At 41.0% G+C, this 26,840-nt stretch overlaps 1 protein-coding gene across 1 annotated transcript; it reads left to right on the forward strand.

The window, feature by feature from the left end:
• The first annotated feature begins 1,989 nt into the window (after nucleotides 1–1,989).
• On the forward strand, nucleotides 1,990–9,146 carry LOC133012200 (matrix metalloproteinase-17-like). The gene is given in 8 exon segments (XM_061080180.1): nucleotides 1,990–2,002; nucleotides 2,442–2,622; nucleotides 2,798–2,844; nucleotides 2,847–2,911; nucleotides 3,096–3,281; nucleotides 6,364–6,461; nucleotides 8,801–8,874; nucleotides 8,965–9,146. Coding segments are annotated over 8 exon segments (846 nt in total).
• Nucleotides 9,147–26,840: the final 17,694 nt, after the last annotated feature.

Below are 26,840 nucleotides of genomic sequence, written 5' to 3' on the forward strand. Positions count from 1 at the left end.
GTGTGCGCGCGTGTGCAGAGGTGTCAAGTAACGAAGTACAAACACTTCGTTACCTTACTTAAGTAGACATTTTGGGCATTTATACTTTACAGGAGTATTTATTTTTCAGACGGCAAATATCTGTACTTTCTACTCCTTACAGGAGGGGGGGAGGGGGGGGGGGGGCGTTATGATCCTTCCGCAGGCATAGGCTCAAATAACTTTGAGAACCTGCTGCTTTTGCGGCTGAACAAAGCCTATTGGTAGTGATGTTGTACATACAGGATTGAGTCCAAAGGTCTCAAGGTCTCATCCAATAAAGGTTATTGATAACATTCCACTGAAGTTTGACTTTTTGCATTATTACAATTATTGGCAACTAGTTATCATGTCTTCCGCTCCATGAAATGCATGTTCATGCTCAGTAGTACACATATGGTACTTTAATGTATTTGCATTGTAATCAAATGTGATATATGGCATATATGCAGCTGAAACGGATAGTGCATCCCACATTTTTCAACATAACATTTTAATATAACATTATAGTCATAATGGCCTTTAGAAAAGGGGGGGGGGATGCCATGCTCGACCAGAGTCGAATCTGGCTGTACCGGTTATGATCCTTCAGCAGGCATAGACTCAAATAACTTTGAGAACCTGCTGCCTTTGCGGCTGAACAAAGCCTATTGTCACCTCTGGTCAAAAGTGCTGGATTTAACACGGAAGTAGGCCGGGTTGTCTTGAAACGGGCGGGGCTTTAACCAGTATGTTATTTTAAGCATGCAATTGATATGGGTTGATCAGAAATTGTTATATTTATTGCTGATTAGAAAACTATTACAGGACAGCATCAGCATTGAGCTTCAGATCAATGATTTTGATCACAATAGCAAACAAACTATTTACAGAACAAGTTTTGCAACAATGAATACAACACATGCTGTTGCAATTATGAAGTGAAATGTAATAACAAGTGTTTTCATACTCAACATTACTTTCTTTTTTAACTTTGAAATTTTTTTATGATTTTTTTATTTTTATTTTTTTTAAATTTATTTCCACACCAGGTGTGTGTGTGTGTGTGTTTGTGTGTGTGTGTGTGTGTGTGTGTGTGTGTGAGTGTGTGAGTGTGTGTGTGAGTGTGTGTATGAGTGAGTAAGAGAGAGAGAGAGAGGGGGGCGGGGAGACTGTGTTCTACGGATCAAATAGTCCGATGCTGTTTGCTATTTCCCGGGGACAAGATTGACAGGAGACGCGGGTCTCTCCTGCTTCGGATGAGGATAATTAAAACAAACACAGTATAATCACATTCATGTGAACAAGAGCGATGCAGGGAAAAATAAAATAAAAATGAGACGCAACGCGAGTCGCTTTCTACCAGCACCACGTCTGAACGAACCCACGTTTAACAGAACTCTACTGGTTAATAAGTAAGTACAAACTGAAATAAAAACAAAATTCAAGCTGAAGAAACCCTAAACGTTAACGGAAAAGACCCGCGAACCTGAGTCACTGAGAGCTGTTCTGTGAGTGAGTGAGCAGAGCGGTGCGTGAAGGGGAGGAGCGCTGTGACGCTGTGTGAGGATTTTCATTCAGTCCGAGCACAGATATTGACTCGTATTACTCGTATAATACTCGTGCTCGGCAAAAGTGCTTTATCCGTACCGGAAACTCGTTTCAGCCGAGTATCCGGCTCATCTCTAATTGTAATAATGCAAAAAGTCAAACTTCAGTGGAATGTTATCAATAATCTTCATTGGAAGAGACCTTGAGACCTTTGGACTCAATCCTGTATGTACAACATCACTACCAATAGGCTTTGTTCAGCCGCAAAAGCAGCAGGTTCTCAAAGTTATTTGAGCCTATATGCCTGCGGAAGGATCATAACCGGTACAGCCTGATACGACTCTGGTCGAGCATGGCACCAAAACCCCCCCCCCCCCACACACAGGTGCTTAGGGTCTCGCGCTGCGCCCCGGGGCCAGCGTATTTATCCTTTACGGGCGGATGTGGCTGAGGGGTAGAGTGGGTGTCCTCCAACCTGAAGGTCGGCGGTCCGATCCCCAGTCTGAACCATCTGCATGCCGAAGTGTCCTTGGGCAAGATGCTGAGCCCTGAATAGCCCCCCATAGAATAACAAAGTGCTGCAAGTAGATGCACTGTATGAATGTGTGTGTGAATGGGTGAATGTGAAACTGTACCGTAAAGCGCTTTGAGTGGTCATCATCAGACTAGAAAAACAAATGTACATTTTTAAGTCCCCAGATGCAACTGCAGAACCTTGGGGCGCTGTTTCGCCAAAAATAACTGAAGCCATGCCAATGAGTTGGTCATCTAGTCTGTTTGAGGCATAGAGATTGGATCGTTGTAGGATTTAAATTAATGAATAACACTGAGTCAAGCTTACTTTTAAGACACATGGATGTTTCTGTTCTGTGTTCTATATGTGCCTTATTGAGTTTACTCTGATTCTGGTGTGCTGTGGTGTTCATATGAGGAGACAATGGCCTTGATGAACAGTCCACGCTGTTCCATGCCAGACCAAGAGGACTCATCCAAATCACTGGACAACAAAGAGAGGAGAACCAAGAGAAGGAGAAGGACTATTTCCATTTGGACACGCAAGTACATTAACTCGAGGTTCGAACAAGAATACCCTCATTATCTTGACTTGATTATGATCTGCTAACCTGGTTCAAACATAAGTATTTTCCATTTTTAACAGTTAGCGTCTTTGCTTCAGCATTTTCATTGTGATAATGTCTCTCACTCTCTCTGTCCTTTCATCACACATAAACACACACTCACATTTCAGGTTGCATTCGTATCCTTCCGCCTCTCATCTGTCCTAGCATAGAAGACAAGTCGCTCACTTGTCATCTATGCCTTAAGAGTATGGGCAGAACCGACAACTCTGGAGTTCCACGAGGTGAGTGTATCTTAACTAATGCTGTATTAATGAGATAAAGGATATGATGCATAAATGCATATCCTATACAAAGGCCTGCTAAAGAAATCCATGGCAGAACAACTAGCTGCTGATATTGACTATTTTTTTGATATTTATTTGCCTAAATCTACACATTTTCCATTCTGTTGCCCTTGGACCCTAGGTGAGGAGTCCACATGCAGCTGACCTGCAGGTAGATTTCCTCCATGGTTACCACGGTGATGGCCATCCCTTCGATGGGGCAGGTGGTGCAGTCGGCCATGCTTTTTCCCCATCAGACCCTACTCGGGCAGGAGGAGTTCATTTGGAAGCAGAAGAGGTGTGGGCCTTCAGACAACTAGGTAGAGTGGTGTGAAGAAAGCTTCTGTAGACTTCAACTGATATAAAATATGATAAGATAAGATAAGATACAATTTTATTGATCAACACACCAGGAAAAGGCAGTTGTTAAAGCAGCAGGCAAGTCAGTATGAGGTAGACAGGAGAATAAGGGCCCCTCACAGTGTTGTGAACGGAGTGAGAGGTGTTGTTCATGATTGAATTCAGCCTTGCCAACATCCTCCTCTCAGCCATTTCCTTAGTGGAATCCAGCGGGCAGTCCAAGACCGAGCTGGCTCTCCTAGCTAGTTTGTTTAGTCTTTTTCTGTCTGTGTTGTGTCTGAAGACTGATGTATATACGGTAGATGGGAAGGGAAAAAGCACTGTTCCCTGTGGGGCTGCTGTGCTGAAAACTACTACATCCGACACACTGTCACAAAGCCTCACATACTGTGGTCTGTTGTTGATGTGTTTATGGTCCATGCAGCCAGGTCGTAGTTCTCTCTAGCTCATTCCAATGTTTTCCTGAGCAGTGATGGCTGGATTGTCTTGAAAATGTTGCGTTCTTTTATCCCAAATATGAGAAGAGCCGGTCTCAGTTTGGTTCCACAAGTATTTATTATGAAGCAATAAAAAGGTATGAAAAGCACAGCAAAGCAATGGGCACCCAACGTACAGCCCTGCACCTCTAGCAGCACTGGACAGCCACGAGTCACACCGCACGGACAGCGGTTGTAATATTTTATAACAGTAGGTATAATTTGATTGGTCAATAATGCACAGGCGTAGTTCCAGCCTCTTGGCACTGGAATCAGGAAGTGACGAGTCAGGCCCCTCCTCTGAAAGCCGCCGGGCAAAATCTTCACACCATGACAGTTCGATTTTGTGTTTCATAAACAAAACTTGACTCGGCTGACGCCTTGTGGGTTGGTGTTGTTGTTCAGTGGAGTATAGAATATTGTGTTCCTGCTCTATCGGCTGTATGTTCTGTTTGTGTAAACATGCGCATCTTCCAATCAAAACAACACTAATGAATTATGAAGTCATTGTGTTAGGCCATATATATGGCTCAAACTGCCCCTTCCCCCACCCCCAGACAGACAAACATATATTTAAAATCTTAACAAAAGCACTGGAGAAGTAAAAAAACATAACTCTCACAGTGTTTTTTTGTTTTTTATGGAACAGTAAAGACTAGATTTTCTTACGCCTTCCCAAAGGAGTTTCCTTACAGAATGAATCATGTGAGTAAAACCTCTTTGTAGCAGATTGCAATTTTGGGGATTTAGTTGTTGTTATCTGGAGCGAGTCACTCTGTCCAGACAGGAACCACCCTGTCAGCAAGACAAGGACAAAGAGATGTGCCTAATTAGTGTGCAAATGTCTGTTTGGTTTGAGGGACCGACATCTCACTTATTCATGATTGGGTGAGGGTGGGGCTTGAGTGGAGGTCAGGGTAAAAAAAAAGATTAAAAAAATGGTTTTGTAGACTGTGCTTCAAACCAAGGTTTAGTGCGCACACACTAAAACAGAGACAAACTACAAGGGCACATACCTTCACCAAGGCTAACGCCCTATGTCACAATGTCAAAGACAGCGGAAAAGAATCTTCTCTGTATCTGCTCCAAATCTTAATGGGTTTGCCCTTGGCCTGTACTTCACCCTTCCACCAAGTTTCAACAAAATTGGTTCAGTATTTTTGCTTAATCCTATCACGGAAAAACAAACTTCAACACCAGTTAAAATATTCAAAATATCCATATCTTAATGGATGTCTAGACTAGTTGTTTTGTTTGCCTGCTACCTCGGCAGGGTTATTTATGCACTGGTATGCTACATTACAGCATACCAGCACAGTGTTGCCACGCTGGTGTCTATCATTATGTGAGATTCCACTGCTAATGTTCGCAGTCATGTAATAAAATCTCTGATGCTTCGACCGTGGCCCCCCACGTACAAGTGTGTGCATAAATCTGCTCTGCGCAGCAGCTCTCACTTTGGTGCCAAGCGCAGGATTTTAATTATGAAGTATCTCCAGCGAGTTGCCAGGACGTCACTGGGGCTGTCCTGACACGCTGCCTGTCCAGAAAGCTGTGTAAATGATTAATTATAAAGAGCCACCGTACAGTGATAAAAGGAGGGGCCGGCTCACATAGTAGAGAATGAGTGAAGCAACTCCTGAACATAATATTTCATGTCCACTCTGCAGATATTGTAAAAGCAAACACCGGTAGTCAATTCCACTTGGATGGTCACAATAATACTTCTTAGAGGATTTTTTGTGACTCTTTTTGCCATTAGATGTTGACATTGATCTGGGAATTTCATGTGTTTCAAATGTTTATCTGATCAATTTGATTCGTGTTCCTTTATATTGTAACTGATCTTAAAAAAACAGTTGTCATCAACATAGAAAATTAAAAAAATTTTTACTTAGAAAGACAACACGATTCAAAGACTTTTGGCTGTAGGAACCAATGCAGGTGTTGATGCAATGTAAACAACAATGTTTCAGCAGCAGAACTTGACATCCTTTCCTGTCTCTACTCTAAACCTTGCCTGAATGTTCCAGAAATGTCCCTGTTGTTGTTGTTGTTGTTGTTGTTGTTGTTGTTGTTGTTGTGAAGCTTGTGACCCAGAAAATGTCCTGTTACATATTATGTTTACCTGTGTTGCACACTGTGAAAGAAAATACAAATTTATTTTCTGCTTTCACAGATATTAGAATGTGAGTTCTACCTTCTGGAGTTGATGGTGAACAGAAAAAGATTCGTATTGTTGCTCCTGAGTTTGTCTTGACCACTGATCACTGATGTAACTTCCTGTGTGGGCAGCTGTGGCTGAGGTGTAGAGTGGTCATTCTCCAGCCTGAATGTCGGCGGTTCGATCCCTAGTCTTCCCCATCTGCATGCCGAAGTGTCCTTGGGCAAGATGCTGAACTCCGAATGGCTCCTCGTAGAGCAACAAAGTGCTGCTAATAGATGCACTGTATGAATGTGTGTGTGAATGGGTGAATGTAAAACTGTACTGTAAAGAGCTTTGAGTGGTCATCATCAGGCTAGAAAAGCGCTATATAAATACAAATCATTTACAGTGCTCCTGGTGTTCTCCAGAGGCTCAAGGAATCTGTGAAGGAGGTAGATAACCCCATCGTCCACACCAAATATGTGAACTGTAAGGGGTCCAGCTCAGTGCTCACCAGTGGGCGTAGGTGCTTGAGTATAATCCTTTCTATGGTCTTCATCGGGTGAAAGGTCAAGTCTACTGGCCTGAAGTGGTTTAGCTCCTTAAGCTTGGAACCGTGAATCAAATCTGTTCAAAAATAAATTCTAATATGCGCTCATGCAATAGCAATGAAATGTGATATGCGCCTTCATATTCACCAGAGGATGAATTGTAATAATTTGGGGGAACCATATCATGGAGGTGGGCGTGGTTCCGAGAGAGGCAGTGTAGGAGATGGTGATTTATTGGCATAGGTACATGGAGGTGGCTAGTCACACTCTTTTTCAAATGCAGTAGCGGCTGGACTGAGAGACACAGAGGAAGAGACAGTCATCACAAGGTCTGCAGAGATCCCAGACATAAGAAAAGACACAAAGAGCATGAAGTCAGCCAGCAGGAAAGTGCAGACAATGACTGAGTAAATTTGATCGTATGCAGAAATAAAGAAAAATCTCAAGCTGACAACTCTATGTTCTGTGTGCGACATGCTGAGAGAACCCACTGTGGTTACCTCCTGTATTACACTTATATTGTTAAATACTTTTGTTTATAACCAAACACCTGCAAAACTTGTGACATTCCCACCAACCTCGACTATAATTTGCACTTGGTGCTAATTAGCAAATGTTAGCAGGTAAACACACTAACCTGATGGCCATGCTAAAAACAAAAGCTGATAAGGATAAACATTTTATTGTTGTCATCATGATCATATCAGCACACTGATGTCTGCATTTCACTTTGTATTGTTGTTATCACATGGTTCAACATTACACTGAACTTTTTTCATAGAAATACTATGTGGATATTAAGCTAAAATGGTTTTGTTAGTAGCCTACTTGATACAGATTTGATATGGTGATCATCAATAATGAGTAGATTTTAAAGCCAATTTGGCAGTAGTAGTTTAACAGTTATTGATAACCTTTGTAAATCAACCAATAGAAAAGTCTGTGTAATGTCGAGGTTACTTTTAATGTAATAATCAATGAGTATGACATCACACCATTTACCACCAAACACAGTTTGGGATATTTTGTCCGATCAGAACGTATGGGGGAGTCCCCCCCACAATGGTTAATGTATGAATGATACTTAGAGAGAATTATAGAAGTGTTGTGTAAATGTGTGTGTGAATTAATGTCAATCAAATACATCATTTCAACTTGAGAAGACAAACAAGTAATTCAACTATTTTTTGTCAGAATTTGTCACTTAGTTTGTTTGTTTTATCTCATGTCATACCCTTGTGATATCAGTAGGGGGTAGCAATTAGCTATGAATTCACAAGGAATTAGATTAAGTGTGTATGAAGGAGCCATCCTAGACTGTGATTGCAGCAGGAATGCTTGATACATTGTATTTCTCCTCAGATACTTGACCATTACTGACAATAATCCATCATTAATTGACCTTCAGTTATGCTTCAAAATGTTTACCCTTATCAATCCTGCTAAAACCTTTATCCTGATAATGTTCTCCTTTACACTTGACATCTATTGCACTTCTGTCCATCCTGGGAGAGGGATCCCTCACATGTGGCTCTCTCTGAGGTTTTTATGTTATTTTTACCCTGTTAAAAGTTTTTTTAGTAGTTTTCCTTACTCTGGTTGAGGGTTAAGGGCAGAGGATGTCACACCTTGTTAAAGCCCTATGAGACAAATTGTGATTTGTGAATATGGGCTATACAAATAAAACTGTATTGATTGATTGATTGATCCTGGCTCATAAAACAAATAAGTAATAAAAAGGAAATGAGCCACGTAGGTTCACACATTCTCTCCAGGTTTTTAACAATATAAAACCTTTGTGAAACTGTCATGTGTGTTTTGTATGGAAATGGGTGAGACTCGGTAAGAGACAGCATGTTTGAAGAGCTTTAGTAATAGGGCCACTTGACATGTTTGTTTATATGTGTTACATCACCTCAGTGTCAGAAACTCGAAATGTCAACTTGCCAGGTTGTTGTTACGTTTCCGTTTGGTTCACTCTGTTTAGAACATGGTCTCTGTTCGTCTTCAGGTTTCTTAATTTACATTAGTACAGAATTTCTGTTAATAGGGAGCACTGAGTTTTGAGCTGAGGAATGTTTGCCGAAAGAGCTGTAATGAACGAGCCCGGCTCATAGTGAGTGATCTTGTAATGACAAATAAACAATACAGTGCTGGACAGTATGTACGTGCAGTGGTGGATGGTCAGTATGAGACTGAATAAGAGTGAGCCAAATGTGTGTTTCCAGATTGGGCTCACTGAAAACTCGCAACCAATTTATAAAATGCATGTAAACTAATGCAACCACCCCACCTCTGTGTTTTCTTCCCGTAGCTCCTCCTTAGATCGATGTAACACCAGTTTTGACGTTGTGGCAAGGATACGAGGAGAGATTTTCTTATTCAAAGGTCTGAATGCATACAACTGTTTAATTAGGCATATCAAATGAGTAAATAGAAGGATCATTCCAGCTTCATCATTAAATCACTCTTTTGCAGGTCTGACCATGTGGCGAGTCAGTGGTGCAGGTCTGGTGTCGGGTTGCGGGGCTTCAATCAGGAAGATGTGGAGGGATCTACCTCCTGACTTGCCTCGTCTTCATGCTGTGCTGGAGAGACAGTCAGATCATGCTATTATCTTTATCAGTGGTAAATTCCAACAATATACATTTAATATTTAAAGTGTGAGGGAGTTTTTTTTTCTCCACAGTTGCCAAGTCCTTACTCATTGTGGGAAGTGTTGTTTTCACAAATCTGGACACAGTGCACTTGCCAAAAAGGGACAAAAACTTTTATTGGTGCCTTGCTTCTGGGCACATGGATACTTTTGGTTTATTAAAGCATTATAAGATAATTAAAGTCGGCTGAGAGGGGCATCCCATCCACACATTCTATACATTCTATATATTCATATGTGGATTCATTACACCTTTTCAAGACACCGTTTTGAAATGTGAAGATTGACACTAATTCTAATGCATGCGTGTTATAACGAGCTGGAAGCATATTTAGCCTGGTTTGGATGACAGACTGGAGGGAAACAGCTAGCCTGGTAATTAATTAATTCAGTGGGGGATTAGTCAATACAGATGATGATACAAACCTGGCATCATTATACTAATAATCTGTTTTCCAAGAAGTAGCTCTAACACATACAGTGATTGTCCCTAAAAAAAAGAGATAGACTGTGTTAATGGGTGATCATTTATTAGACGATGAGGTGTTTTTGAGTCTAAGTTCAACTTTGGACCGAGCCAGGTTAGCTGTCTATACAGTTTTCAGGTTAAATGCATACTGAAACCTGCTCTGAACTTTAAGGACTGCAAGGCAAATATCCGGAAGGAGCTCCTTAAAAGCAGTCTATACAATTGTAAAAATACTGTATATGCTCCATACTGTTGTATAATTCTCACAATGGTAGCTGACTATATACCATTAATGGTGTTTGGCTGTTGAGTAAGCATCCCTTTTTTAGTCTGACTATGAATTCTTATTCCATAATAATGCAACTCCCAGCTTTATTTATTGGTTTTAGAGACAGCCCAGAGAGTTAGTGGGATGAAGTGCAGCACTCTACAACAAATCGGTTGTTTTAGAGGTTTATTATATGAACTTTGGAACCAATGTATTCTTTCCGATGGTGTTGCTGACTGAACCCCAACGCATGTCTTGAACCTACCCCAAAGGTATGCACATAGCCTACGCAAAGATCAGAGCATTCCTAGCTGTGCGTAGGTGTGTGTGAATTGCGCTGCAATTACACCACCGAAACGCTAGTTATGGTGAATTCTATGATGGTGTCATCCGGTTTATGGTTCAATTTACTGGTGTCTTTGTTTACTTCAGAGCAACAGTGAGTGTTCCTAAGCAGATCGTGTTCGAGTTCGAGCTGATAAATGTTAAAGAGCAATTACTTTTTATTAAAGAACTGCAACGAAGAAAAGAAAGTGTTTGGAAATGTATCTGCATAGATATATACAGTAAGGTCAAATCAAATCAAAGTTTATTGTCACATGCACCAATGACAGCGTCATCGAAGAAGTGAAATTCTTGTGACCTGGCAGGCAACATCTACGCAGTAGACGGGCTTTACAAAAAAATTAAAAAATCAATCAATCAAGTTTTATTTGTAAAGCGCACATTCACAAATCACAATTCGTCTCATAGGGCTTTAACATGGTGTGACATCCTCTGTCCTTAACCCTCAACAAGAGTAAGGAAAAACTACTAAAAACCTTTTTAACAGGTAAAAATATGTAGAAACCTCAGAGAGAGCCACATGTGAGGGATCCCTCTCCCAGGACGGACAGAAGTGCAATAGATGTCAAGTGTAAGAAAACATCATCAGGATTAAAGTTTTTAGCAGCATCGATGAGGGTAAACATTTTTCAATACTATATGTGAAGCAGTCCTGCTGCAATCATAGTCTCTGGTCAGCAGCCAGATCACGATCCAGCATCAGGATGGGATCCACTATAGTCCACAGTAATTGTCCACTGCCGCCAGTTAGAATCCATTATCAGCTGCCGCCTCGGTCGTGGTCCACCATCAGCCGATGCCAGCGCGACAAAGGATCCTCCATTACCACTACTATCAGCAGGCACGATACAGAATCCACCGAACTGGATCCACCATTGCGACCTCTGACGCGCGATCCACAATCATATCCATGGTGCGGCCACAGCTGTGGCCCTGCATCCGCGGGCGCTAAGGCACAGAAACTCCGGGAAAGGGGTCAAGTTAGTAACATGTACTGATGAGATAAGAAATACCTTGATGTGTTAGGGATGGAGAAAAGGAAGGAGAAGCAGGAAAGAGAAGCTCCGTGTGTCTTGTGTCATAAATTCCCTGTGCGTCTTAGCATCATCAGGGGTTATTGCCTTTTAATCAATTTTGGAACATAGGGCGAGTTACTTTCTGCCGCACTAATTAGCTCTAACTATAAGCTTTATCAAAAAGGAAGGTTTTGAGTCTACTTTTAAACGAACAGAGCGTGTCTGCTTCCCTAACTGAAAGTGAGAGATTATTCCACAGCAGTGGGGCTTGATGGCTAAAAGCTCTGGCTCCTACTCTACTTTTTGAGACTTTAGGGACGACAAGTAAACCTGAATTCTGGGATCGGAGTGCTCTAGTAGGTTGATATGGTAACATCTCTTTAAGGTAAAAAGGTGCCATATCATTAAGGGCCTTGAAGGTGAGGAGGAGAATTTTAAATTCTATTCTTGATTTAACAGGAAGCCAGTGTAGCGATGCTAATACTGGGGAAATGTGCTCTCTTTTCTTAGTTCTTGTCAGGACACGTGCTGCGGCATTTTGGACCAGCTGCAGAGTCTTTAACGACTTACTGCTGGAGCCTGATAATAGTGAATTACAGAAGTCCAGTCTCGATGTAACAAAGGCGTGGACTAGTTTTTCTGCATCTTTTTGTGAAAGGACATGTCTGATTTTTGAGATATTACGCAAGTGGAAAAAGGCGGTCCTAGAAATTTGTTTTAAGTGACTATTAAAGGACAAATCAGGATCGAAGATCACTCCCAAGTTCCTCACTGTTTTATTGGAAGCAAGGGCAATGTCATCTAGCGCAGCTATATCATTAGATAATGTTTCTCTAAGGTGTTTAGGGCCGAGTATTACAACCTCAGTTTTATCTGAGTTTAATAAGAGAAAATTGCGGGTCATCCAGGTTTTTATGTCCTTGAGACATGCTCGAAGTTTAGTTAATTGATTACTTTGATCAGGTTTTATTGACAAATATAACTGGGTGTCATCCGCATAACAGTGAAAATTTACCGAGTGTGTCCTGATAATGTGTCCTAGTGGAAGCATATATAACTAGGGCTACGTTGTAGCACTAACGGGCCCGAGCACACGCGCGTTTCAAGTCTGTTGCGGTCGGGGAAGAGACAGCGTTGGATGAGCAAGCGCTCGTCTCTGCGTTGCATGCGTTTGCGCGCTGTGGCAAGGATAAACACTTCACTTCCTGTAGCCAGCAGGTGGCGCTGTGATTTTAAGTCGCGGTGTCTTCGCAGATGTCTTCAGGTCGCGACTCTTGTCTTACATGTGTAGTTTGGACTTGATTGAACCAAATATGCCTGAGATACTGTAGCTCGTGTTTCGATGGCATGTAATCAAACTTTGACGCCAGGCCACGGTCACATTGTCTGACGAAATGTTAAAATTCCAATAACTTTAGATCTCCATCTTGTTGTGAAGACACTCATCTAAATTTTAAGTTGATCTAATGAAAGCCCTACGACAAGTATGTCAAAGTAAATATAGTGAATATGGCCAAAATGGCCACCAAATCTAAAATGGCGGGCTTCCTGTTTACTCTAGCATATCTATCCAAGAGACTTATTTCTTTGTCATGTAAAGACACATGTCCCCGTCGATTTTCGTAGCTGTAGGCCAATCATAGTGCCAGGGCTGCCCTTTAGGGGGCGCTAGTCAGTTATTCTGCCACGCCCATTCCTTAAAACTATCTGACAGTCTTCAGGGGGGGGGGGGCTGTTGACACACACATGTAGTTTGAGGGAGATGGACCCATGAACATTGAAGTTACAGCGATTTGGTGTGTCATGGCGAGTAGATGAACTTTGATGCCACGCCATTAATATGGCGTTTGATGAAAAGTCACAGTAATCTTATATCTTCATTATCAATGCCTTGAGACCCATTTGCCACAGTTTGACATGGTTGCGCAAAGTGGATGAGGAGAAATACTTCTAAGTGTAAGACGTACAAAAAACAAGACATTTCCTGCTGCCACCAGGAGGCGCTGTAATTTTAAGTCACGATTTCTGTGTTGATGTCTTCAGGTCGCGACTCTTGTCTAATGTGTGTAGTTTGGACTCGATTGGACCAAATATGTCCGAGATACAGACGCCCGTGTTTTGATGGCGTTTAATCACACTTTGACGCAACGCCACGGTCACACGCTCTGATAAAAAGTTGATCTTTTGATAACTTTGGATCTCCATATTGTTGTGATGACACTCGTCTAAATTTTAAGTTGATCCGATGAAAGCTCTACGACAAGTACATCAAAGTAAAAATGTGGAATATGGCAAGAATGGCTACTAAATCCAAAATGGCGGACTTCCTGTTGAGTTTTTCATAATGCTCCAAGAGGCTTTCTTGTGCGTCTGGTCATGATACACAATTGTCTTTATTTTCGTGAGGATCGGTTAAAGCTAACTGAGGGGGCTTTTCCGTAGGTGGCGCTGTTGAGCTATTTTGCCACGCCCATTTCAAATTACTCCAGAATACGTCAATTTCCACCACTCTCTAATTTACTGCAAACTTTAGAAAGTTTTTGAGCATGGGAAAGCCCTCAAAAAGCCCTTTCACTACGCTCAGAATAATCCTTTCAATTTCAATAGGGCCTCCCACCGGAGGTGCTCGGGCCCTAATGAGAATAAAATTGGGCCGACCACAGACCCCTGTGGAACACCATGGTGAACTTTGGTGCGCACAGATGACTCATCATTAATTTGTACGAATTGGGAGCGATCAGAAAAATCTGATTTAAACCAGTTTAGGGCCGTTCCTTTAATGTTAATTAACTGTTTTAGTCTTTGTAATAAAATTTGATGGTCAATTGTGTCGAATGCTGCACTGAGATGTAACAGAACAAGGACAGACACAAGTCCCTGATCTGAAGCTATTAGAAGGTCATTAGTGACTGTAACGGCCCCCCCGCTTCTCCACACAAACGCTGAGTCTCTTGAACTGATGTACACGGCTCTTTATTCTCACATCTGGTTTGCCGTAGTGACACCGTAAAACTGTAATGACAGTTACAAGTTACAAAGATTTTAATCATTAAAACCAAACACGAACGTTAAAATACAATGAACAAACAAATCGCCACGTGAGACATCTGACTCGTTAACGTGACAGCGACTCCCTTCCGCACTACCCGCAGCAAAGTAAATGGGACCAGCTTCCTTACCTCGTTCCGCTTGGCGAGGGGTGTTAAGCTAAAGTTGTTTGGATGGTTCTTTCGGTCCGAGAAATGCCGCAAAGCTGGCGTCCGGTTTGGTTTCCTATCTGTGCCGGGCTGACGGCAGGGATTTTATTGCACTGGGGCGGAAACGAGGGATCAGGTGTGTCGAATAAAACCGTCCGCTCCTTTGCTGCAGGTAACTATGCGAGGGGAGTCGCTACGTATAAAAGACAACGAAAATAACCCAAACCGTAGTTGAACATAAGAACAATATATAGCCCAACCCTAAAATAAAAGAATAAAACAGTCTGCATAAACTGGCCGGTTTTGCTGACAGTTACACTCCCACCAAATCCTGATATAAACATTTTAACCGACTGTGCTATACAGGATTTCTAGAGCATTTAATGGCCCTTTCAGCTAAATATCTAGGAGTGTTATGTCCTTTTAACTACTCCTCATGCAGGCAAGTGGGATGCCTACGACCACAGGTATTACATGTATGTCGCCCTCTACAGTCTTTATTGATGTGTCCCTTCCTTAGGCAACCAAAACAGAGGCGGTTTTCGTGGATGAATGCCCTTTTATCTTCCAAAGATTTCGCAGCGAAAGAAGGGCACCTGACGATGCCATGCGTTTCATCTTGGCAGAGCACACATGGGGGTCTTCCCCTATAATTGGCCGTTTCAGGTGCATCTCGGGTGGCGTACTTTAATTGGGCAGTTGAATTGAGGGATCTGGCTTCCTTCTCGACTGTGGGATTAAAGTTCATCCAATGTGGGGACGTGATAGGGTTGCAAGATATCCGGGCCTCTTTGTTCAGGAACGCTGTGAAACTTTTGAAATCAGGGTAATCCCCCGCTTTATACAGGTTATCGTCGACGATTCGGCCCCACTTTTGTACAATCCAATCAGGTAGTTTTTGAAGTAGCTTGTGGTTTTCTTCGCAATCATTCAAGATGGTCAAACCTTTAACGTGTGGGATTGCCTCTGCGCAGCCTTGGAGAAAGTCTGTAAAATCTCTCAGTGCTAACGGATCAGTCGCACTGATTTTGGGCCATCTGGCGAGCTTGTCTCTGAAGGCCTTTTGAACAAGGAATGGGTTTCCGTATCTCTCATGTAGGACTTTCCAGGCACCTGTATATGCGTCCTCAGAGTTCCTATAGAAGAACCCTTCCACTGCTCTGCGGGCTTCTCCGACGAGGTAGATCTTTAGATAATACATCTTCTCGCTTGGTGAGAGAGGTTTCTGATCGATAAGGGTTGTAAAAGACATCTTCCAATCAGTGAACTTCAAAGGATCGCCATTAAACGTTTCTGGCTCCGGTACAGGCAAGCGATTTATGCTTAGTGCGCTTGCTATTGCTTGGGCCAGAGAGACTGTATCTTCAGATGTTGTTGCTCGCAAAGGTGCTAGTCGAGGTTGAGATGGTGAACCATTTGAATTTAGCCGAGCTTCATATCTGGTCTCCTGGTGAGCAGCGACTGATTCATGGTTCATCCCATCTTGGCGGACATCTTCGAAACTGTTATATGCTCTTACTCTAGCAGCTGCTACCTGGACTTCCTTCTCTGCCTTAAGCTGCTGCAGGTTCCTCCTTTCCTCTTCTAGCTTTGATTGTCTCTCTGTCCTTTTCCGCTCCAATTCGGTCAACATGGCCGCCTCTTCAAGTTTCTATTCATCTTCCAGTCTTCTGAGCTTGGATTCCTGGGATAGAATGTCTTTTGTTGCCTTTACCTCCGCTTGCTTGGCTGCGAGCTCTGCTTCTGCGTCTTGTCGTTTACTAGAGCTTGTTGAAATTGCATTTGATTGGTCTGAGTTCCGTGATGTTTCTGAAAATGCGGTTTCAGTATTTGTAAGTCCAAATATGGAGCCATGATCTTCCTTACTCAGCACTATTCTCACTCTCTCCTTCTCGACTCGTTCATTATAGTTGCCATCGATGATGTCTCTGCGTTTACTCACAAGAGCAAGAATTTCTTCAGTCAGAGCAGAGCAGGTGTCCATTTTACCAACGATATCTGGGGTGGTGGTTTGGCTGCATACAAGTGCCTCATAATGATGGCTCACCACATCATGGTTTGTGCAAATTTTTCGTTGGATTTTATCGAGGTCATCTGGAGAGCAGTAGTTTTTCATTTCAGTCCGAACTTCTCTTGCTGACAATTTCCAGGACTCATAGGCCGAATAGAAAGTATTTTTATGCAGCTCTCGGATGTTCTCAGGAATTATTCTTTGCCGCGAGCCTGGTCTGTCTTGATGCATGGGAACTGATTTACTTGTTGCTGCTGCTTTAAGTGACATTTTATTTTACTTGCGTTGTTAATTTGACCTTCGGACCTTAATCTTTAGGTGTGATATGCAGTGTGCCTGAATAGAACCTCTGCAAGTAGTCGCTTTAATTTAGTAACTGCTATTTCTTATACCAGACATTTGCAAAACAGTTGAATACTCAGAGTTTTAGCACAAAAACAGATGCAACCTAAATATCCTAAGTAAGATGGGCACAAACAAAAGAGGATGCGCTGTAAGTATGCTTAGAAAATTATACTAGGCAATTTAAACAGTGTTTACGCTCCTCATAGACAACAATAAATAATGTTAATTGCAACATGACACACACAATTACCATTGGTCGTTAAAATCATCATCATTATTTAGTGATCAGTTTTGACTTCAAGAAAGCAGGAAAGTTCACAACATTTTTGTATTTACATATGGAAATGCTTCATTAAATTTGCATATATTCTCTCGTGCGTGCGCCTTTGATGCGTTGTCCGGTCTTGTCTGACGGTCGATTTGTAAGTTTTGTGTCTTCGGGTGACGACACGAGTCAGGAAGACGTTTCGTTGTAGCCTCGAGTTTTACTGTAACGGCCCCCCCGCTTCTCCACACAAACGCTGAGTCTCTTGAACTGATGTACACGGCTCTTTATTCTCACATCTGGTTTGCCGTAGTGACACCGTAAAACTGTAATGACAGTTACAAGTTACAAAGATTTTAATCATTAAAACCAAACACGAACGTTAAAATACAATGAACAAACAAATCGCCACGTGAGACATCTGACTCGTTAACGTGACAGCGACTCCCTTCCGCACTACCCGCAGCAAAGTAAATGGGACCAGCTTCCTTACCTCGTTCCGCTTGGCGAGGGGTGTTAAGCTAAAGTTGTTTGGATGGTTCTTTCGGTCCGAGAAATGCCGCAAAGCTGGCGTCCGGTTTGGTTTCCTATCTGTGCCGGGCTGACGGCAGGGATTTTATTGCACTGGGGCGGAAACGAGGGATCAGGTGTGTCGAATAAAACCGTCCGCTCCTTTGCTGCAGGTAACTATGCGAGGGGAGTCGCTACGTATAAAAGACAACGAAAATAACCCAAACCGTAGTTGAACATAAGAACAATATATAGCCCAACCCTAAAATAAAAGAATAAAACAGTCTGCATAAACTGGCCGGTTTTGCTGACAGTTACAGTGACTTTTGCCAGGGCTGTCTCTGTGCTGTGATCGGTTCTAAACCCAGACTGAAAGTCTTCATATATATTATTTTCCTGGAGAAACTCACACAGCTGATTGGCCAGAACTTTTTCTAAGATTTTAGAGAGGAAGGGGAGATTAGATATTGGCCTGTAATTTGCTAAAACCTCTGGGTCTAGGGTGGGTTTTTTGAGTAGGGGTTTGATTACAGCTATTTTAAAAGACTGTGGTACATAACCTGATGATAATGACAGATTGATTGTGTTAAGTAACAAACTATCTATTAGGGGCAGAATTTCTTTAAGTAATTTAGTTGGAATCGGATCTAAGATACAGGTTGTTGGTTTAGAAGTCAGATTATTTTTCTCAGCTGATCAAAGGTGATCAGAGAGAAGCTGTCTAAATAATTGATAAGTTTCTCACCAGTTCCTGAGATTTCTGTTCCTGGTAGGGTATTAGTACCAACTGAGGTCGGGAGATTATTTTGGTAAACTGATCACGGGTGATCAGAGAGAAGCTGTCTAAGTAATGGGAAGGATTCTCAGCCGTTTCTGAGATCTCTGTTGTTGGGAGGGTATTAGTGCCAATTGAGGGCAGGAGATGGTTGATTTTATTTCTAATAGTTAGAATTTTATCATTAAAAAAGGTCATAAAGATATTGCTATTTAGGGATTGAGGAATACTGGGTTCGGTGGAGGTGTGACTCTCTGTCAGCCTGGCTACAGTGCTGAAGAGAAACCTTGGGTTGTTTTTGTTCTCTTTTATTAGTTTTGAATAATAGGCAGCTCTTGCTTTGTGGAGAGCCTTTTTATATTCTTTAACACTACTCTTCCAGTCTAGGAGATTTTCAACACTGTTGCTGGAGCGCCACTTCCTTTCTAATTTTCTTGATATTTGTTTCAACTCATGTGTCTTGGAATTATACCACGGAGCTAATTGACTATGTTTTACACATTTCTTTTTTAGAGGCGCTATTGAGTCTAATGTTAATCGTAATGAGTCTGCAGAGCTATCTACGAGGTGGTCAATCTCAATAGAGCTCGGGTTTTTAAAGAATTTGTTGTTTATGTCGACGGATAATACGGGTTTAAATGTAATCGGAATTATTTCCTTAAATTTAGCTATAGCACTATCAGGTAGACATCTAGAAAATGAGTTTTTTATTAGGGGCATATATTCAGATAATGAAAAATCGAAGGTTATTAAATTATGGTCTGATAGTACTGGATTGCGCGGAAGTACTGTTATATGTTCAATTTTGACACCGTATGATAATACAAGGTCAAGTGTGTGGTTACAACAATGAGTAGGTTGATGTACATACTGACTTAAACCAATTGAGTCTAGTATTGAAATAAATGCTACGCTCAGGCTATCTTTATTATTGTCAACATAAAGTCACCAACAATAATAATTGTATCGGTCTTTAGGACTAGGTTTGATAAAAACTCAGGGAATTCTGTTAGAAATTCAGTATAAGCCCCAGGAGCACGATAAACTATAGCAAATATGATTGGCTGTTGGTGTTTCCTGGATTGACGTGGAAGATTAAGAACAAGACATTCAAATGAGTTGTAGCTGAGTTTAGGTTTAGGATTAATTGATAGACTGGAGTTAAAAATAGCAGCAACTCCACCTCCTCGCCCGAGTTCCCTGGGAACGTGTGAATTTATATGACTGGGGGGAGTAGATTCATTTAGACTGACATATTCATCAGGATGCAACCACGTCTCATTAAGGGACAATAAATCTATATTGTAGTCCGAGACTAGTTCATTAACTAAAATAGCCTTTGAGGACAGTGATCTAATGTTTAAAAGACCACATTTGAAAGTCTTAGTTTCCTGTGTTGTTCCAGAGGTTGTGTTAATTTCTATAAGATTATTGTGATTTCTTGCTCTGTTATTGTTTAATTTAAATAATTGAATCGGACGGTAGACAGAGACAGTCTCTATGCGGTTGGGTGACTGATCTAGAGGGAGCGCAGAGAAGTGTTTAGCACTGCCGCTCTGCTTCCTGGTCCCAACTGGGTTGTCATGTAATAGACTGGGTAATATTCCTAGATAAGAGAGCTGCTCCATCCCAAGTTGGATGAACGCCGTCTCTCCTAACAAGACCAGGTTTACTCCAAAAAGTTTGCCAATTATCTACAAAGCCCACACCATTTACAGGACACCACCTCGACAGCCAGCGGTTAAAAGACAACATGCGACTAAACATGTCATCACCTGTTGTATTAGGGAGAGGGCCAGAGAAAATTACTCTGTCCGACATTGTTTTTGCAAAAGCACACACCGACTCAACATTAACTTTAGTGATCTCCGACATGCGAAGCCGGGAGTCGTTGCTGCCGACGTGAATTACGATTTTACTGTATTTACGATTAGTTTTAGCCAGCAGCTTCAATTTGGATTCGATGTCGCCGGCTCTGGCCCCCGGGATACAATTGACTATGGTCGGTGGTGTTGCTAACCTCACGTTTCTCAGAACCAAGTCGCCAATAACCAGAGTTTGTTTCTCAGCGGGTGCGTCGCTGAGTGGAGAAAATCTATTTGAAACGTGAGCTGGTGGGTCTTTAATCGTGGGCTGTCTAAGGGTAGCACTATGCATACCATACAAAATAACATACCATACAACATATAACATATAACCTTGTATAACATATAACCTTGTACATATAACATCTAACATATCACATATAACATAGTTAAATGAAGCAGCAGTTAACAGGGAGAAGGAGTGGGGAATATGAAATTAAAATATATGTAATATCTGTTTAACAATTGGAAGTGTATGTGGTACATATAGTATATGTTGAAGAGTATTAGTCCAAGGACAGAACCCTGTGAAACTCCATGACTAACTTGTATGTACATTGGGGAGACATTGTTAACATTAACAGATTGAAATCTTATCTGATAAATAAGACTTGCTCCATTGCACCTCGGAGCTCAGCTCTCTGAATGACGTCACACCTGAATAACCAAAGTTGATAGCGTTCCAGTTGCACAGGAACAATGTTTACATTAACCAGCTAGCTATTATTACCCAAAAAAGTTCATAGTAACGCATTACGCTGCGTTTTGCGTAAACTAACGTAGTAAGACGTCCACAGACAATAATTGGACAGTACTTTATATTTAAGTATTTCATTCTGATAAACAGGAAAAACATAGGTGGTAGTAGGGGCAGCCAACTATACTCCACTCATCTCCATCCTAGAAGTGGGCTGATAATATTCCTTATAATGAATGAGGTTGCATTGTTTTTGATAAGTGATATGTCAAGGCTGTGGCCTCCCTCACTGGAACTCCCCCAGCTGGATCACTTCAGTATTGAAAAGGGGAATCCTCAGATTCCACATCATCTATGCGATTTACTGCAAGTGGAGTGGAGAGGTTGATGTGGTTGCCCTATTAGACTCATAGTCTAACTAGTAGTAAGATAAGCGGCAATCCTTCAAACTACCACAACTTCAGCACTTTGAGATAACATCAGAGAAAACATGAAGCGGTCTAAACATGGAACATATTGTATCAAATTCACAGTTATGCCATTAAAGCTCCTCATCTGTAATACCTTAATAATCCACTTAATCTTCATTAACATTAAACTATTCACAAAAACATACAACAAAATTGATGAATTGGTGACTCCAGTTTCTGAGCACTTCTCATAAAGAGAATAATTGACTGAACTGTGGAAGTTCAGAGTAACATTGTGAATTTTCCCTTTCTGACAGGAGGAAAACCATGTGCTGTTGTGTTCAGACTTATTTGTCACAGCAGAGAGATAAGACGAGCCAGCTGCTTCTATTTTCCCTATCTCAGCCATCTGACTATTTCTCAACTCTGACAGCCTGAGACAAAGACCTTTTAATTTTCAGACTGACTGAGCGTTTAAAGATGAGTTTTAAATTGGTTATGGGAATCCAACACTTACTAGAACCCACAAGACACATCTTAAGACAGAAAAGAATAGAATTAATTATTAAGTTATCACAAAACCAATGATACATTTACATTTTAATAAATATTGATAAAATGACACATTTCTTGATTAATTACATTAAATAACTTAAATAAAATGCCTTATTTCTATAGTGTTCTGTTACATGACATTTAAATTGCAACTTTAATTTGCTGCTAGGTTCAACTTTGGAAACAGGACAATAGGAAAAAAAAACCTATTTCAGTTTGTAACTTTTGTTTTGTAATTTACAATTTTGAAAACAACTAATATGTCTGAACTTGAGATTGTGTCTTAGCTGTGAGCATCCAATATTCAAATATTCAAACTTATTGTTTACGACTACATGTAGACCTCACTGCTGTTATTCTTATTAGCTAAAATATAGTGAGGGAGAAATGTATGATGGCAGTTATTAGGGAGGCCACAGAGAGTAGGCTGGCGTTTACTAGGACAGTAAGCGGTTGATTACATGAGGAGCAAGAGAGTCAGGTGGTATTAGTATATTGTTAACTAAGTGTGTTCCCTCCATTTGAGCTGATTAAATCTGAGTAATTAGTGGATTTTGCTGTAGAGAGAGCGTCCTTGTAGTGAAGAATATGATCTTTGATGTTTCTTTGTGCACAACAAGTCCAGTTTTCTTGTAGAGGTGTATCAAGCAATGTCATTTTGCAGGTTTAAACTTTTGGGTAGAATGGGAAAAGGAGACAGACCAGGTTTGAGAGAAGAGTAATGAAACTATACTTTAAAGACAAAAGTGCAGCAGAATATGTTATCCGACTTCTTTTAAAAAGACAGGTAGAAAGAAAGAGTTATGCAATCCACGACTCCCAACCCCTATGCTATAAATCTAGATTTTTCCTTCCGGCTCTCGGTTCAGATTCCCGTCAGTTAAGAGTAACAGGTAGAAACACTTTTTTATCCCCTCAGCCATCTCTCTTTTAAATTCAAGATGGGGGAAGAGCTGTGTGACCAAAGGTTATCAATTGGCTGAGTTTGTTGTGTAGTGTTGTTTTTAATGACATGAGAAAATACAAGAGACAATGTGGCTCTTGTATGGTGGTGGTGGTGACAATGTTAACTATGATGTCTTTGATGACTACGTCCCTGATGATGGCTGGTTGTATAACATATAGCAAGATGCTGACCCCTTATTGTACAATAGGCTATGTCCATGCTTTATTTCTTATGTGTTGCACCCCTTGCTGTGAACACAAATTGCCCTATTGGGACAAATAAAGTGGGACAATTTAAGTTGAAGGTGTTTATAACTTCACACTTAACTGGGGAAATAATTCAAACACTTTACTCAAAATCATTAATAGTTTGGCATTTATGTGTACATAAGAAGAATGACAGAACAATTTGAGAGGAATTAAAAGAGACCCTGAAAGAGCAGTCCAAACCCTGCTTCTTGTCTTCCATTGGGATAAAAGTAGGAATGGGTATGATTGTTGAATTGTTCATTTCAGAAAAAGTAGCTGTTGTTTGCAGTTCCCTAAAATCTGCAGTCAAATGTTTGCTTTTTGCTTGGGAAGGTTCTGTTTTACAATCCCTTAACCCCTGACTCTGTTCTAAAAGGATTCCAGCAGGTTTGAAGAGATAAATTATAGATAAAACTATTAAAGATAAAACTGGATTTGTTCTCTAATTGTGTGATTTAAAGTGCCTATTAAAATCTGCTGACCTGCCACAAACAGACTATGTCTCTGACACTGTGCATTCTAAGAGCTCCGTGGGTTAATGTTAAGGACCCTCAGAGGACCAGTTGAGATATAGAGAACAATGAAGCCTGCTAAAACCTTATGTTGAAAAGTGCCTTGTACAATAAAAGGAAAGATTATAAAAAATCTAATCATCCTAAATAGGTCTGATCTCTGTTGCTTACAGACCTTGGTTGACTTTATTCACTTAATCTGACTTTCTAAGATCAGGGTCTAGGGTCAACTGATACTGACTACTGAGAAACTTAAATAGTGAATCGTTTGCGGAGTATTTCAGTATTGAGCTGGTAGATAGGGATGACAACTAGAGTAGATAATACCACTTCACTTTGCCCACCCACATTTTCCAGGTGGTCCAATGCAAAAGACAGATACACTGGATGGGTTTGGCTCCATTTATAGCTCCAGACAGAAGAAGAGGAAACCTATGTATGGACTGAACACAGGCAAAGAGAACTCTGGCTCCAGCACCTCTGTTCTATGGTCATTTCAAACCATATGAATAAATTCAGCCAGTGTGGATGGGAGCATCTCTGCTAGCAGCATGTCTCAGGACGTCTCAGGACTTTACAAAAGATTTATTCTTTCTTGAGCTTACCAAGTTCACTTTTATTCCACAATCTTTGATAACTGCAATCCAGTCTTCAAGAGGAGTCTTTTCCTTTTCTTTTTCATCTGACTTCCATTTAACAATCATGAAGATTTATTCTAATGAGGGATTTTCAACAGGAAAACAGATGCTTGGATTGTAAAATTTCATGAATATTTTGGTTTGACCATTTCGAAAGGTGGAGCGAGAGGAGACTTGGATCGTCGAATCAAGCACGGAATTTAATTTACATTCTTGCTTATGAATGAATGTTATTCTTTAGACTACGCAACAGCTGATTTGACAAACCACAGCTACCAACGAGAATTGCTAAAAGGACCTGATTTACATTCAATCAACACCACATCAGAAGGACTGATCATGGGTCTTTGCACAAGCAAGGCAACTGTCACTCTTGATCCCAGCGCTCATACTCTAAGTGCAGACCGAGCCAGTCAGGCAGCAGGAGAGGAAGTCAGCCCTGAAGGGACCCCCATATTGGATGAGGGTATCATGATGGTACAGCCGGTCAAAAGAAAAGCTGAAGGCGGAGGAGGAATAGGGAGAACCAAGAGTGACGGGCTGGTCAACCAAACAGCCAAGGGCTACCTGGAGTTGGGGGGGAAGGGAGGAGGAGAGGGGGAGGCACAGACTTCACAGGAGGCTGAGGAGGAAGATGAGGATGAGGATGGTGATCAGGTTGAGGAGCTGATCAACTTGTCAGACAGTGAGGGAAGCTTGAGGAGTGAGTTTCTTGAGTAGAAAAGATGAAGGGAGGTAAGAGGAGGAAATATAATGACAGCAAAAAGTTAAGAAAGTCAGGAAATTATAAAAAATGACAAAACATCTGTTGCTTTTATCTTGAGCTTGTAATTGCTGAATGAGATGTGGAGCTTTGAGGCTTTAAGTTTGTGTCTTATTTTGTGTTTCATAATGTATTCTGCTGGGCTAAAGTTTATACTTATGGAATGCATTTGGAATAGAAGCATTAAACTGTCACAAAGAGAGCCTTAAATAAACATTTGTGAATACAGCACATGTAAGTGATCATCATCTGTGTGTCATGAGCAGTCATAGGTCTGGGACAGTATAGCTAAGATAACATTAGAGTGGCTTATTATATATATATATATTACGTGGCTCCAGCAGATCCCAGGCACAACATCTGAAACCTCTATCCAGAAGATTGCAGAACCTTCAATCTCCTTAGAACCCGAGCTTGAGTAAGACATAAGACATACAACACACACATACACATATGTTTAATTGGGTGTTTGGGTGTTTGTAATACTTACTTATTACAATACCTGGTACAAAAGTTTCTGTTACTCAACCCAGCTTAATCAAAGTAGCATTCCAACCACTCCAATTTACACACTGCTAGTACCATAAACTAGCTTGATTAGAAGATGAAATGAAATTTAACAATTAAACAACTCACAATTAACCAGGAGGTATATTTCACTCTCTCTATTTCCACACCTTAATCACAGACATTTAACAATATTAATTCCTAATGGAAATGCTACCAGACAGTTCTTATCAATTAAATTCCATGGCGATTAAGGGGAATGAAATATGTGGTGTATTGCAATTCTGTGTTCCAAAATGTATGTGTAAAAAATCCTATAAGCATCATTATAATATCCTATGGCCAAGTCCTCCAGATTTTTATTTAGCACGTGTATACAACCTGTAGATGTGCTCATACATTTTTCCACAACACCAGTAAAGTCCTGAAATTGGATACATTCAGCATTTTATAATATAAAATAAAAACCCTTTTAACAGGGTAAAAATACATAGACACCTCAGACAGAGCCACGTGTGAGGGATCCCTCTCCCAGGACGGACAGAAGTGCAATAGATGTCAAGTGTAGGAAAACATTATCAGGTGTACAAAAATATCAGATTTGAGCTGAAAATAAGCACTTACAGAACACAATCAAATTATTAGTTTGTGTGCAGGCAAACACTGTGGCACAGTTGAGGCTTATGTGAATTCCCAGCTAAGGATATAATGGCTGGATGAAATAAACTACTGCAGTTCATTCAGTGACCTATAAACTGCAGAAAAATGATCTGACTTCACAGAGTTGAGGAAATGCCGTAACAGTCATATGCAGTCAGATTTCACTGATATGTGGCTAGCATCAACACATGCTGCATCACTCTTGCCGTCGAGTCAGGGTCCTGTTGAGTAAGGACGTCCTGTGGGGGAGCATGTTGACGGAGACAAATAATCACACGATGGACAAAATAATTCAGGGTTTCCCCAAAAGTTTGGAAATGACCCATCCTGATCTATTAAAAGCTAAAAACCTGGCTCCTATCCATTGACAAAGGGAGAGGTTCAGATGTGTACAACTTTCTACAACATACAGCGAGTAAAAGTGTAGGTTAAGATAATTTGTTGGAGCTAAATAAGACCATCCCAGACAAAAATTTTACTGATCTACTTATTCAAATACAAAACATTTCTATATCTTAATTCATATCGTGAATTTAGACCTTTATAGTGATCTATCAGCCATGACTGGGTTCTCCACCACCTCCAGATGGATGCTGCCTCTACTGTTGCTGCTTATTTCCATCAGTCTTCATCATTCATGCAAAGTGCTTCTACATGAGTTCAATAACAATGTGAATCATTTTGGACTGAGTGCAA

This window comes from Limanda limanda, chromosome 10 (assembly GCF_963576545.1).
Source record: "Limanda limanda chromosome 10, fLimLim1.1, whole genome shotgun sequence".
Lineage (NCBI taxonomy): Eukaryota > Metazoa > Chordata > Actinopteri > Pleuronectiformes > Pleuronectidae > Limanda > Limanda limanda.